At 36.8% G+C, this 16,101-nt stretch overlaps 2 protein-coding genes across 2 annotated transcripts in view; one reads left to right on the top strand and one right to left on the bottom strand.

The window, feature by feature from the left end:
• Positions 1-16,101, bottom strand: part of ACAD11 (acyl-CoA dehydrogenase family member 11) — a 122,284-nt gene that overhangs the window by 35,315 nt on the left and 70,868 nt on the right. Inside the window, exons 12-13 of the mRNA XM_035278302.3 lie at positions 8,918-9,025; positions 7,116-7,214 (exon numbers count right to left, since the gene is read on the bottom strand). Coding sequence (XP_035134193.2) covers positions 7,116-7,214; positions 8,918-9,025 — 207 coding nt within the window. The remainder of the gene's footprint in view (positions 1-7,115; positions 7,215-8,917; positions 9,026-16,101) is intronic.
• On the top strand, positions 791-5,870 carry ACKR4 (atypical chemokine receptor 4). The gene is made up of 2 exons (XM_054247072.2): positions 791-839; positions 4,276-5,870. Exon 2 carries the CDS (start codon positions 4,285-4,287, stop codon positions 5,335-5,337), a length of 1,053 nt encoding a protein of 350 aa, XP_054103047.1. The 5' UTR covers positions 791-839; positions 4,276-4,284; the 3' UTR covers positions 5,338-5,870.

The following is a 16,101-nucleotide window of genomic DNA, read 5'->3' as shown; positions in this document are numbered from 1 at the left end:
GCAGGTGGAGACTGAGCCTGACTTCACATGAAAAAATAGATTAGGCAACTGCTATGCAAATTCGAGGAGAGTCAAGTTGAAATAGACCATGCGGGCCAAATCTGCACAAATGTTTCTTCTTTCTCTAACTTTCATTTGCATGGAAATGTGAAAAAAATAAATAGCCTCCCAGACTGAAGGATTTTGAAGGCTCGTATTCTGGCTTTGGAAAAAAAGGTAACAAGAAAACAAGAGAGTATAAAGCCAGGGGAAAGCACTCTGGGGCAAGGATAGTGAAAACAGGAGGAGTCTAGTAGTTGTCAGTAAATATTAAATGATGTGGCACAAAAATGTTAAATTCTATTGCAAATACCTAATGACTACTCATAATTTAGTTTTTGATAATTTAGTCTTCAAAAAGATTTTTGTGGGTTAAAATCACATTTCCTTTCTTTCCTAGACAAAATAACTTTAGAGAGTATTTTTCCAGATGCTACCTACAAGTGCTGCCTAGATGCCCTCGGGTGGATTCTCCTTCTGGTTCAGCAGTCAGTAGCTCAGCTGCAGGCACTTTTTTGTCCTCTGTGACTAAGTGGAAACTTTGAAAGGTCTGTAGTTTTTTTGAAAAAGATGGAACTTTTGCGAATTTGTAACCTCAACCACTTAAGAAGTTGAATTTAACTTCACAGATCGTTTTACAGAAAATAAAACATCAAGCGCTCACAAGATTGAATTTCAGGAAAGCCTTCTTGGATGCAAGATAAAGGCGGGGTGTAAAGTGAAAACAAAAGTAGCTGGAGTTAGGTCATTTGATTTCACACCCTGTACTCAAGACTGCTCCTCTCTGCCGACTGCAACAGGTTGGTACTTTCTTTCTTTTCTCATTCTGACTTGAATATTTTTTTTAAGCCCAAAGACCTTGTATATTTACCTATATAGAGGGAGGCTTGATGCATAAATGTTTAAATGCTTGTTTTAAAAAAAAGAGGTATTTGAAAACAGCTGTATACTTTAACCTTAAATGAAAAGCTTAATGTAGCAAGAAGAAAATATGATTTTAAATACCAGTACTTGTCAGTAAAACTTTGTTAAGGAGAAAATAGGTTTTGTTATGCCAGTTTTTTTTTTTTTTTTTTTTTGCTTTCTTTTATAAGTACTGATTTTTTTGGGTTCTAATAGTAATTATAAAGACACTTAAAAGTACATCTATGTATCTGGAATTATTTCTGCAAATAATTCCATTTCTATTCTTACATTTTTAGTAAGATTAATTCTTACTTAAAAATCCCCTTCCATAATATATTATAATATTTGGCCATATTATTCCTTATCATCAGGTTTAAGGTTTTCTGATGAAAGAGAAAGGAAGAACAAGGTTCACATTGTGTCGATAATTAACACATAAGAACATGAAGTAGTCTTATTATGCGCAAGGCATGTGCAAGTAGTCTTCACGTTCTTATGCATTAATTATTAACACAATATGAGGACAACAGAGAAGTCTCAGATTGGAACTTTTAAAGTAACCTTAATGATGAAAAGAGTCATTTAAAAAAGTTGGCACCCAGTTTTTATATAATGAAAGCAGTTCTTCTATGTGGTATCTTTCTTCAGAGCCTTCTTTTCTTTGCTATATTCATTCAAAAAAAGTTAGCAAGAATAAGAATGTTCTTTAGTTGACACACTGTTTTGAAAATAATATTTTCATTATTGATTCTATAAGAATATTTGAGATTCTTCAAAGGACAAAAACAACTCAAGGAAGATGGAAAGGCTAAAAGGAATGAAAAATTCAGAACTATAATAAAAACACTGAGAGTCATTATTTTATGCGTTCCAAAACTTAAGAATTCTGTGCACGCTTATCTTAATACTATGGGGTGCTGGTATAGTGCAATAACAATGTTGACAGAGAAGATTGCTGGCATACTATCTATCCATTCTATCCATTCTAGAGTAACAGCTTTATACCTGCTGGCAAAACTAATTTGACAAATATTTACTGAGAAGCTACTGTGTGCCAGGCATATTAACAAGATTTTATTTACAAACACAAATCAAATAGGTCATGCTTTGAGGAGTTTAGAACCTAGAGGAACAAGGTAGTATGGGAAATGTATCCTTTCCATACTATGGGATCAGTTCTCAGAGGGGTATGTAGAGATTGCTAATACATCAGGAAAGTCTTTTGGGGAGGTGGCATTCATGTTAATTGAGTAGGAATTGGCCCTTCCAGGGGAGGGCAGGAAATCATATGGTAGATAAAGGAACAGAACGAGCAATGATGTAGACAGATGCTGTTGCATGGTGAATATGAGTACATTGCTGAGAAATTAGTCCTATCACTGTCTACAGAGTGGACACAGAGTAGGGGAGGTGGCAGGAGCCATGGGTGTTATGCTAAGGAGCTTGGATAGCAGCTTTCAGGTGAAGAGGTGTGTTTTTCAGATGAGGAGCAAAGCAGAGACGAGACAGATTGGCAATTTAGAGATCAAACACTCTGGTGAAAATAAGAAAAATGTTTCTGACAAGGAGGTATTGAGGAGTAACAACAGGATACGAGTTAGAGATACTGCTTGGCCAGGTGAGATGGCTCATGCCTGTTATCCCAACACTTTGGTAGGCCAAGGCAGGTGGACTGCTTGAGCCCAGGAGTTTGAGACCAGCCTTGGCAACTTGGTGAAATCCCATCTCTACCAAAATTACAAAAGTTAGCCAGTGTCATAACTTGGTCTCAAAATAAATAAATAAATAAACAGATTGAAATTTAAAAATAAAATAAAATATTTTTTAAAAAAGGAAATAGCAGTAGGCCAGGTGAGAAACATAACTGTTGAATTGTGCAAATGGGTGGAAGAGTGCAGACTGAGAAGACAGATTCAAGACCTATTTGGAAGGCGGAATCAGAACTTAGGAACTGATTGGAAATCAGGGATGAAGGGAAGAAAGAAGACAAGAATGAAGCAGGCTTACAGCTTAGTTGACTAGAGGATAGTGGTGCTGCTAAAACACAGTACACAATAAGCAAGGAGTGACCAGTTTTGGAGAGCAGTTGGCTAAAGATCTAGTTTTATAAAAGGCAACTACTGAAACTTAGTATGAATGCTGAGAGAATGTATTTAATTTATTTAAATTAAATTTATAAATAACATAAAAATCAAAAATAAATTTATTTTATGTAAACCAAATAATTTACTAATTTATTTTCATTTTTATTCAATGTATTGCAGATATATATATATACATATATATATGTATGTGTGTATATATATTTATATGTATGTGTATATATATATATATTTTTTTTTGAGACAGAGTTTTTGCTCTTGTTGCCCAGGCTGGAGCGCAATGGTGGGATCTTGGCTCACTACAAGCTCCACCTCCCAGGTTGAAGCGATTGTCCTGCCTTAGCTTCCTGAGTAGCTGTGATTACAGGCATGCGCCACCACACCCAACTAATTTTTTATTTTTAGTAGAGACAGGGTTTCTCCATGTTGGTCAGGCTGGTCTCAAACTCCCGACCTCAGGTGATCTACCCACCTCGGCCTCCCAAAGTGCTGGGATTACTTAGTGAGTCACCACACCCAGCTTATTGCAGATATACTTTGAGATTCACAAAATTATGTACATAAAGATTATAACAGTATTCTTTTTAGTTAAAATCTAATTAAATTTTCATATTTTAAAAATCATTTTTACATAAAAGTCTTTTATTTAGGATTTAATGATTAAGAAAATTCTCCAGGGCATTATGTTTATTGTCCTGTGCAAATCCCAGCTCTTTCACACAGAATTGTAAAAGTAAAGCATGAGTAACTAATCTTGGGGTCATATTCCAATGTGGCTCCCATTAAAGTGTTTCAAAGAGTGGCAGATTCAGGCTCACATATGTTACAGCAACAGTCTATTCTCTAGGGAAAGAACAAAACAGCTTGATGAAAACTGCTTCCTTTTATTTTTAGTTTTATTTGTTTATTTTTATAATGGAATCTTGCTATGTCACCCAGGCTGGAGTGCAGTGATGCGGTCTTGGCTCACTGCAACCTCTGCCTCATGGGTTCAAGTGATTCTCCTGCCTCAGCATCCTGAGTAGCTGGGACTATGCGAGTGCCACTACGCCTGGTTAATTTTTGTATTTTTAGTAGAGATGGGGTTTTGCCATTTTGGCCAGGCTGGTCTCGAAGCCATCTTGGCCTCACAAAGTGCTGGGATTACAGACACAATACCTGGCCAAAAACAGTTCCCTTTTAAGAATATTTAGACAAATATATATCCTGTATTCTCTTTGCCATTTAGATTGGAACCATGGCTTTGGAACAGAACCAGTCAACGGATTATTATTATGAGGAAAATGAAATGAATGTCACTCATGACTACAGTCAATATGAATTGATCTGTATCAAAGAAGACGTCAGAAAATTTGCAAAAGTTTTCCTCCCTGTATTCCACACAATAGCTTTCATCATTGGACTTGCAGGCAATTCCATGGTAGTGGCAATTTATGCCTATTACAAGAAACAGAGAACCAAAACAGATATGTACATCCTGAATTTGGCTGTGGCAGATTTGCTCCTTCTATTCACGCTGCCTTTTTGGGCTGTTAATGCAGTTCATGGATGGGTTTTAGGGAAAATAATGTGCAAAATAACTTCAGCACTGTACACAGTAAACTTTGTCTCTGGAATGCAGTTTCTGGCTTGTATCAGCATAGACAGATATGTGGCAGTAACTAAAAGCCCCAGACAATCAGGAGTGGGAAAAGCATGCTGGGTGATCTGTTTCTGTGTCTGGATGGCTGCCATCTTGCTGAGTATACCCCAGCTAGTTTTTTATACAGTAAATGACAATGTTAGGTGCATTCCCACTTTTCCCCACTACCTAGGAACATCAATGAAAGCATCAATTCAAATGCTAGAAATCTGCATCGGATTTGTAGTACCCTTTCTTATCATGGGGGTGTGCTACTTTATCACGGCAAGGACACTCATGAAGATACCAAACATTAAAATATCTCAACCCCTCAAGGTTCTGCTCACAGTGGTTATAGTTTTCATTGTCACTCAGCTGCCTTATAACATTGTCAAGTTCTGCCGAGCCATAGACATCATCTACTCCCTGATCACCAACTGCGACATGAGCAAACGCCTGGACATTGCCATCCAAATCACAGAAAGCATCGCACTCTTTCACAGCTGCCTCAACCCAATCCTTTATGTTTTTATGGGAGCATCTTTCAAAAACTACATTATGAAAGTGGCCAAGAAGTATGGGTCCTGGAGAAGACAGAGACAAAGTGTGGAGGAGTTTCCTTTTGATTCTGAGCGTCCTACAGAGCCAACCAGTACTTTTAGCATTTGAAGGTAAAACTGCTCTGCCTTTTGCTTGGATACATAGGAATGATGCTTCCCCCTCAAATAAAACATCTGCATTATTCTGAAACTCAAATCTCAAATGTCATGGTTGCAACATATAATAGAGAATGGGTTGGGGGAAGGGGGAGAATAAAAGCCAAGAAGAGGAAACAAGATAATAAATGTACAAAACATGAAAATTAAAATAAACAATATAGGAAAATAGTAGTTATGGGCATAAGTGAATAAAAACAATCTGCTATAAAGAAGAAGAGTTTCATGGTGATAGAATAGTTTTGTTATGTTGGTTGCAGTGGTGGTTATACAAATCTACACAAGTGATAAAGTGACAAAGAACTGTTCACATACATTGTACCAATTTTAATTTCCTGGTTTTGACATTGGGGGAAACTGGATGAAGGCTACCCAGGACCACTCTGTACCATCTTTGTAACTTCCTGTGAATTTTTAATAATTTCAAAATAAAAGAAGTTAAAAAAACAAATAAACCTACTATGCTATAAGTTAGGCCATCTGAAACAGATTGTTAAAGAGGTTCATGTTAAAAGGCATTTATAATTATTTTTAATTATCTAAGTTTGAATATAAGAACTATTTCCCTGCATAACTGTAGTACTTGAATAACTATGCAGCAGAACTCAATCCCAATTTTCTTTTCCTGTTTTCTTAGTTTGTAAGTAATTTTATAAAATCTACCTCCTCCAAAACAACAACAGCAAAAAACTATAATAAGCTTTTCTGATCCTTTTCAAAACATTCCTGACAAGTTCCTAAAGACAGAATTTGCTTCCATGATGTACACTTTCTTAGTAATAACTGGTTATCCCGACAAATGGTAGGTTTATCATGTATAGTCTAGGTGTAATCCTCAGATTATCATTTATATCTGGGTTCCAATTTCTTAACTTCCTAAAGAACTTATCCATTTATGAGTCTATCACTGAGGGTTGACTAAAACATATATTATCCCATGCATAAAGTGTCCCAATTTTCATTTAAACACTTTCTTTTTGAGTAAATAAAATATGTACAATAAATTAATGTTAATAACATGTACAGCTTATTTTAAAAAAAAATCTTTGCTTATCTTTTAAAAAAATTTGCCATAAATTATTGTAATCCATGTAATATGCTCCTACTAAAATCAAATTTTGCTAGCAATTATATTGGTCAAAAATAGTATGTGCTAATGAATTTTATCTCTAAAACTACAAAAAATGACATGTTTTCTGCTCTTAAACATCACCTAACCAAGATAAGTTATTTTAAAATTACTTTTTCTTCAAACACTATTTCTAAATTTGAAAATGCTTTCACATGCAGAATTAATTAACTAATTAATTTTTCATTTTTTTGAGATGGGGTTTTGCTTTTGTTGCTCAGGCTGAAGTGCAGTGGCACCATGTTGACTCACGGCAACCTCCGCCACCAGGGTTCGAGTGAGTCTCCTGCCTCAGTCTCCCGAGCAGCTGAGATTACAGGTGCCTGCCACCATGCCCAGCTAATTTTTGTATTTTTAGTAGAGACAGGGATTCACCATGTTGGCTAGGCTGGTCTCAAACTCCTGGCCTCAGGTGATCCACCAGCCTCAACCTCCCAAATTTCTGAGATTACAGGTGTGAGCCACCAGGCCTGGCCTACACATGCAGAATTTAAAGAATTATGATCATGAAAGTGATCACTATTTATCATAGCATTATTCTACCATAGCATGTGGCACAAAGGATCAGTGTGTTAGTTGAAAAAATTAGGCTGAACACTCACCACTGCTCCACCATTTCTTGCCATTAATTACGTAGCTATCTCCATCTCGTTGGATGCTGCATTCAATATTTGTGGCATCACTTGAAGCTACATCAGGTTCTGTAAATAAACAAAGGCTGAATTTACAGACTGGCAGATATCATCAGTAGATTTAGGGAAGGATGTGAAAACTTTAAAAACAAAGGCATATTTATCTTTTTCAATTTCCTATCATTCAACATTCCACCCTGCTTTTTTCATAGCCTACACACAGTAGGTGTTCAACAAATGTGTGCTGGAAGAATGAGTGAATGAATGAAGTATCTTGAACATTGGGGATCAGTATTTTGAACGGTTATTTTTGGCTCCTCATTGATATATGACTTGGGATACAACTCAGTCCTTTCTCCAATCAGCAAAAGTAGATAAAAATATTTGTTTTCTATTTCTCACAATGGAGATGTGTACTAAATATTGATTGCCAAGACAGACTCCCCCCCACCCATATAGTTTACTCTCATGCAATTTCTAACGTGCCTTGCAAATTCCATCAGGAACGCTTTCACTGATTTATATACATTGCATTCTTTAAAGCCTGTTCAATATTTAAGGTCTTCAAAAAGTTTTCCATGGGACACCCTTAGACAACTGCTTTACTGCATGGCATTTCAGAACTGTCTAGCTCTCAATCATAGCAATCTGAACTTGTTAATATGACACTCATTTAAATGAGTCCTTCAGATATCCTGTGTGTTCTGTTTCTAAAACTTGAGACTCAGTCTTTTTTTAAAAAGAGGGCTGTGTATTCTACTTACTGTGTAACTTCCACCTAGTGCTTTGTAGACAATATATCATAGTGTAGATATTCAATAAATGCGGATTACTGATTTAAATGGAGATCAGTTCTGCTATTATAGTAGTTCCCTGTTATCTGTAGTTTTACTATCTGAGGTTTCAGTTATGAGATGTCAACTACATTCCAAAGATATTAAATGAAAAATTCCAGAAGTAAACAATTCAAAAATTTTAAATTGTATACCCTTCTGAGTATTGTTATAATTGTTCTATTACTAGTTATTATAGTCTAAATAGAGTTCAGGACTATCCCCAGTTTTCAGACACCAGTGGGGGGGGGTTCTTAGAATTATCCCTTTCAGATAAAAGAGGACTATACTGTATAGATATATACAATGTTACAGAAAACACAAAATCTGGCCATTATTGATAGCACTTAAAAATTATGGCCAAGCAAAATATTGTTTAATTCTAAACTAAATCACAAATAAATGATTTTTTCTATATGGAAGAGTTCTTAATGTTTCCTAGGTACAAATTATGTCAAATCTGTTTTTATCAACATGTTCATTTTCCCACATGATTACAGTTTGAGCCATATGTCCAGTACTGGTGAAAGTTCTATTTTTCTGTTTATATTTTTGGAGTTGAATATTTTAGAAGTATCAATATAAAATTAACACAAAAATAGATATTTCATACATAAGGGCAAAAAAGATATTAAACATTCACAGATAGCAGTTTTAGAAATGACATCGAAAATTGTGCAACTAACTTTACTCTGCTGCTAATGTGATGGCAGGCTACTAGAGAACATCATCTGATATTCTGCCAAAGGAGAGGATAATTTTTTTCTGCACATTTGAAAATGCCAACATTTAGTAACAGGCTCAAAATAAACATACTCACATTTTTGGCCAATGGCAAATTTGACTGAAATACAGAATCACATCCTATGTTTCTTCAGCTTATCCATAGTAATTCCAGATGACTGACTACAGAAGGGGAGAATGGTGATTTGCATATACCTGTCATACAGAAGCAGGAGGTAATGTCCCCTTTAAGAAGAGGCTCAAGCCACTGTTTCTTCTGTTCCTCACTTCCATACAGGTGCAGAACCTCCATGTTCCCTGTGTCTATACATAAGAAAGAGTATTTGTTTTGCATTTGAAATTTTATCAATATGAAATACATAACTTTATGTAGAGAGTACAGACATGCATCTTTCTGAAGCAAATGTTTGTTGACAAAAATATTTTGAAACATAGAGTAAATATAATTTACACTGATGGCATGTCATAAATATCCACAAGCACATGGCATTTGGTACATATTTATTCAACTTGTTCTGAATCACAGACTCTTCTTCAGTTCATCGCAATGAAGAATGGTTCTAATGAAGATTAACTCAATTAGAACTGAAGGAAACACTTTGCTGGCCTAAACTTTGCCTGCCATATTGCAAATATGCCCTGTTAGGAGTGTCCGCCATGCTCCTGGAGAACAATCAATACTGCATGTCCTACTGAGACTCCAGCCCTGAATTCTGTCTGCTTTTCCCCAAACACACCCTGTGCTTTCTAATTTCTACATATTTGCTTGGGCCAGACCTTTTCTCAAGTGAAATTCTCCCTGGCCTTCACAAGTAAATTCCTGCTTATGAGCCACATCCTCTGCAAAGAATTTCTGATTACCCAGTCAGTGATACCTTCTTCTTCTGAACTCACATAACAATTATTTCTTTTTACCACTAACATTGTTCTTACTTTTATGCATCCCATACTACTTAGAAAATACAAGATAATTTCTCAAGGAGGCTAAAGACAGAATCCCTACCCTGGAAAGAAAATGTCAGTGGATAACCTCAAAGACTCTCTCTGACCTTTGGAGGTTATTGTTTATAGTACATGATACACTGTACTATCACCCTTAGTTAACAAAGAATTCTTCATGTCTGCCATGAAGCAAAATTTTCTAGGTGGCTTCCTGTGATTTTCCATTCCTGTCAAATTTCTAAAAATACTATCTAAAACCTTTCCCTCGAGTGTTGATTACTCAGAAGATAGTTACTGAAATGCTTATGAAAATTGAGTTGTGTAAGTTAAATCTCTCAAGATGTCTGCACTCTGTTCAGGCACTCCTAGCAGAGCCAATATTATGTCAAGATTCACAAAATTCCTTGTAGATTAACACAGCTTAACATTCTTTTTGAGTGAGGGAGAAAATAAGTCCTGACTGGCCAGATCCAAGATGGCTGATTGCTAACATCTCAGGATTGCAGCTCCCAGTGAAAGCACAGAGAACGAGAGGACACCACACTTTCAGACAAATTTTTGTTGCTCATGGAGCAGAAGATTCCCAATGGAGGAGCCCCACGGGTCGCCAGTGCGACTCTTGTGGCCAGCGCAGTGGTTTTGCCGGCACCTCGGCACGGCAGCTCTTGGTGCAGAGTAAACGGGACTGGTTCCCCTTCCGACTGTTTGGAGCTCCAGGAAGGCAGAGTCGCCTATTACGGACTCAAGAAGGAAGCCAGACTGGAGATTCCTGGGCAGAAAAGCACCATCAGCCTTAACGCTGCTGTTTTGGCCGGCGCAGTGCGTTGCTCAGATTTCGGCCCTGGGAATTAACAACTTGGACATCCACTCAGAGACCTAATTTGAAAGTTGGTAATTACAAAGACAACAGGTGGATAAATTTACAATGATGGGAAGAAACCAGCGTAAAAAAGCTGAGAATACTCAAAATCAGAATGCCTCTCCCTCTAAAGAGGATCACAGCTCCTCATCAACAAGGGAACAAGGCTTGATGGAGAATGAGCGCATCCCATTAACAAAATCAGGCTTCAGAAGATGGATAATAAGAAACTTCTGTGAGTTAAAAGAACATGTTGTAGCCCAATGTAAAGAAACTAAGAACTTTGAAAAAAGGTTTGACGAAATCCTAATGAGAATAGACAATTTAGAGAGGAATATGAGTGAATTAATGGAACTGAAGAATACAATATGGGAACGCCTAGAAGTATGCACAGGTTTAAACACTCAAATTGATCAAGCAGAATAAGGGGTATCAGAGGTTGAAGACCAACTTAATGAAATAAAATGAGAAGACAAGATTAGAGAAAAAAGGATAAAAAGGAATGAGCAAAGTCTCCAAGAAATGTGGGACTATGTGAAAAGACCTAATTTACATTTGATAGGTGTACCTGAATGCGACGGAGAGAATGAATCCAAGCTGGAAAATATTCTTCAGGATATCATTCAGGAAAATTTTCCTAACCTAGCAAAGCAGGACAATATTCAACCCCAGGTAATACACAGAACACCACAAAGATATTCCTCAAGAAGAGCAACCCCAAGGCACATAATCGCTAGATTCACCAGGGTTGAAACGAAGGAGAAAATACTAAGGGCAGCCAGAGAGAAAGGTCAGGTTACCCACAAAGGGAAGCCTATCAGACTTATAGAAGATCTCTCAGCAGAAACTCTACAAGCCAGAAGAGAGTGGGGGCCAATATTCAACATCCTTAAAGAACAGAACTTTCAGCCCAGAATTTCATATCCAGCCAAATTAAGCTTCACAACTGAAGGAAAAATAAAATCTTTTATGAACAAGCAAGAACTCAGAGATTTTATTACCACCAGGCCTGCTTTACAAGAGCTTCTGAAAGAAGCATTACACATAGAAAGAAACAACCAGTATTAGCCTTTCTAAAAATATACCAAAAAGTAAAGAGCATCAACATAAAGAAGAATTTACATCAATGAATGGATAAAACAGCCAGTTAACATCAAATTGCAGTAATCCTAAATTTAAATTGACTAAATCCCCCAATCAAAAGATACAGCCAAAACCCAACTGTATGCTACATCCAGACCCATTTCACATGTAAGGATACACAAAGACTCAAAACAAAGGGATGGAGAAAGATTTACCAACCAAATGGAGAGCAAAAATAAATAAATAAATAAAAAGCAGGAGTTGCAATTCTCGCATCTGATAAAATAGATTTTAAAGCAACAAAGATATAGTGGTAAAAGGATCAATGCAACAATAAGAGCTAACGATCCTAACACTCAGATACATAGAGACTTAGACTCCATGAGACAGAAAATTAATAAGGATATCCAGGACTTGAACTCATATCTGGAACAAGTAAACTTAATAAATATTTATAGAGCTCTCCACTTTAAATACACAAAATATATATTCTTGTCAATACCACATCACACCTACTCATAGGTTTAAATGAAATATTGATTGGCCATTATTAATACCCATTTTTTAGAATAAAGCAACATTTCCATTCTCTCTCCCTCTTTTTCTTCCTCTTTCTTCCTCTCCTTCACTCCTTTTTTTCTTTCCTTCTCTCAAAAAAAAAAGAAAATAAGTCCTGACTTAAAATTCATGAAGTTTATTGCTTGTTTTCTTTGCCTGTTTTAAATTCACTATTACTTGTTATAGTTCAAATAAGGCAAATATTAAATTTGAAATTTTAAAAAATTGTCAGTTTCTTTCAAAAAGCTCACAAAATTATAATTGATGGGTTGGAAAAAAAAGATAAACTACACCAACAAGAAAAATTATTCCCCATTAAAAAATATCAGCCCAGCTCTCTAGATTCATCTTCTCTGGGCAGGGCATCTCTGAAAGAAAGGCAGCAGCCCAGTCAGGGGTTTATAGATAAAAATCCCATCTCCCTGGGACAGAGCACCTGGGGGAGTGAGTGGCTGTGGGTGCAGCTTCAGCAGACTTAAACGTTCCTACCTGCCAGCTCTGAAGAGAGCAGTGGATCTCCTAGCATAATGCTTGAGCTCTGCTAAGGAAGAGATCTGCCTCAAGTGGGTCTGCCTACTCAAGTGGGTCCCTGACCCACATGCCTACTGACAGGGAGACACCTCCCAGCAGGGGTCAACAGACACCTCATATAGGAGAGTTCTGGCTGGCATCTAGTGGGTGCCCCTCTGGGATGAAGCTTCCAGAGAATGGAACAAGTAGCAGTCTCTGCTCCTCTAAAGCCTCTGCTGGTGATACCCAGGCAAACAGGGTCTGGAGTGGATCTCTAGCAAACTACAGCAGACCTGCAGCAGAGGAGCCTGTTAGAAGGAAAACTAACAAACAAAAAGGAATAGCATCAACATCAACAAAAAGGATGTTTACACAAAAACCCCATCTGAAGGTCACCAACATCAAGGACCAAAAGTAGCTGACTCCATGAAGATGAGAAAAAAACAGTGCAAAAAGGCTGAAAACTCCCAAACACCAGAAGGCGTCTTCTCCAAAGGAGCTCAACTCCTTGCCAGCAAGGGAACAAACTGGACAGAGAATGACTTTGATTAATTGAAGAAGTAGGCTTCAAAAGGTGGGTAATAACAAACTCCTCTGAGCTAAAAGAGCATGTTCTAACCTAATGCAAGGAAGCTAAGAACCTTGACAAAAGGTTACAGGAATTGCTAACTAGAATAACCAGTTTAGAGAAGAACATAAATGACCTGATGGAGCTGAAAAACAAGCATGAGAACTTTGTGAAGTATATATGAGTATCAATAGCTGATTCCATCAAGCAGAAGAAAGGATATAGAGACTGAAGATCAGCTTTATGAAATAAAGTGTGAAGACAAGATTAGAGAAAAAAAGAATGAAAAGGAACAAACAAAGCCTCCAAGAAATATGTGACTATGTGAAAAGAGCAAACCTACATTCGATTGGTGTACCTGAAAGTGATGGAGAGAATGGAATGAAGTGAAAACACTCTTTAGGATATTATTCAGGAGAACTTCCCCAACCTAACAAGACAGGCCAATATTCAAATTCAGGAAATACAAAGAACACCACAAAAATATTCCTCAAGAATAGCAACCCCAAGACACATAATTGGCAGATTCACCAAGGTTGAAATGAAGGAAAAAATGTTAAGGTAGCTAGAGAGAAACTTCAGGTTACCCACAAAGGGAAGCACATCAGACTAACAGCAGATCTCTCTGCAGAAACTCTACAAGCCAGAAGAGAGTGGGGGCCAATATTCAATATCCTTAAAGAAAAGAATTTTCAACCCAGAATTTCATAACCAGCCAAACTAAGCTTCATAAGCGAAGGAGAAATAAAATCCTTTACATACAAGCAAATGCTGAGAGATTTTGTCACCACCAAACTTGTCTTACAAGAGTTCCTGAAGGAAGCACTAAATATGGAAATGAAAAACCAGCCACTGCAAAAACATACCAAATTGTAAATAACCATACCAAATTGTAAAGACCATCGACACTATGAAGAAACATACCAAATTGTAAAGACACTGCAAAAACATACCAAATTGTAAAGACCATCGACACTATGAAGAAACATACCAAATTGTAAAGACACTGCAAAAACATACCAAATTGTAAAGACCATCGACACTATGAAGAAACTACATCAACTAATAGGTGAAATAACTAGCTGGCTTCCTAATGATAGGATCAAATTCACACATAACAATATTAACCTTAAATGTAAACAGGCTAAATGCCTCAAGAAAAAGACACAGACTTGTAAACTGGATAAAGAGTAAAGACCCATGAGTATGCTGAATTCAAGAGACTCATCTCATGTGCAAAGACACACATAGGCTCAAAATAAAGGGATGAAAGAACATTTACCAAGCAAATGGGAAGCAAAAAAAAAAAAAAAAAAAAAAAGCAGGGGTTGCAATCCTAGTCTCTGGGATTTCACCAACAAAGATGAAAAAAGACAAAGAAGAGCATGACATAATGGTAAAGGGATCAATGCAACAAGAAGAGCTAACTATCCTAACTACATATGCATCCAATATGGGAGCACACAGATTCATAAAGCAAGTTCTTAGAGACCTACAAGAGATTTAGACTCCCACGCAATTATAGTGGGAGACTAACACACCACTATAAGTATTAGACAGATCAACAAGACAGCAAATTCAGGACTTGAACTCAGCTCTGTACCAAGTGGACCTAATAGACACCTACAGAAATCTCCACCCCAAATCAACAGCATATACATTCTTCTCAGCACACTTATTCTAAAATTGACCATATAATTGGAAGTAAAATACTCCTCAGCAAATGCAAAAGAATGGAAATCATAAAAGTCTCTCAGACCACAGTGCAATCAAGTTAGAACTCAGGATTAAGAAGCTCACTCAAAACCGCACAACTACATGGAAACTGAACAACCTGCTCCTGAATTGACTACTGGGTAAATAACGAAATTAAGGCAGAAATAAATAGTTCTTTGAAAGCAATGAGAACAAAGATACAACATACCAGAATCTCTGGGACATAGCTAAAGCAGTGGGAGATTTCTAGCACTAAATGCCCACAGGAGAAAGCAGGAAAGATCTAAAATTGACACCCTAACACCACAATTAAAAGAACTAGAGAAGCGAGATCAAACAAATTCAAAAGCTAGCAGAAGACAAGAAATAATTAAGATCATAATAGAATTGAAGGAGATAGAAACATAAAAAGACCCTTCAAAAAATTAATGAATTCAGGAGCTGTGTTTTTTAAAGATTAATAAAATTAAAAAAAAAGATTAACAAAATAGACCACTAGCCAGACTAATGAAGAAAAGAGAAAAGAATCAAATAGACACAATAAAAAATATTAAAGGGTTTATTACCACTGATCCCACAGAAATACAAACTACCATCAGAGAATACTATAAATGCCTCTATGCAAATAAATTAGAAAATCTAGAAGAAATGCATAAATTCCTGGTCACATACACCCTCCCAAGACTAAACCAATTAGAAGATAAATCTCTGAATATAACAAGTTCTGAAATTGAGGCAGTAATTAATAGTCTACCAACCAAAAAAAGCTCAGGACCAGATAGAATCACAGCCAAATTCTAACAGAGGTACAAAGAGGAGCTGGTAACATTCCTTCTGAAACTACTCCAAACAACAAAAAAAGAGGGACTCCTTTCTAACTCATTTCATGAGGCCAGCATCATCCTGATACCAAAACCTGGCAGACACACACACATACACACACAAAAATTCAGGCCAATATCCCTGATGAACACTGATGCTAAAATCCTTAATAAAATACTGGCAAACTGAATTCAGCAGCACATAAAAAAGCTCATCCACCATGATCAAGTTGGCTTCATCCCTGGGATGGAAGGCTAGTTCAACATATGCAAATCAATAAACGTAATCCATCACATAAACAGAACCAATGACAAAACCACA

The sequence above is a fragment of the Callithrix jacchus genome, chromosome 17 (genome assembly GCF_049354715.1).
Source record: "Callithrix jacchus isolate 240 chromosome 17, calJac240_pri, whole genome shotgun sequence".
Taxonomy (NCBI): Eukaryota; Metazoa; Chordata; class Mammalia; order Primates; family Cebidae; genus Callithrix; species Callithrix jacchus.
The sequence above is the reverse complement of the archived record's forward strand: the minus strand, read 5'-3'. Positions and strand labels throughout refer to the sequence as shown.

Bases quoted from the DNA above. Each gene is read 5' to 3' on its own strand.
- ACKR4 (XM_054247072.2), top strand. From the start codon at position 4,285: ATGGCTTTGGAACAGAACCAGTCAACGGATTATTATTATGAGGAAAAT.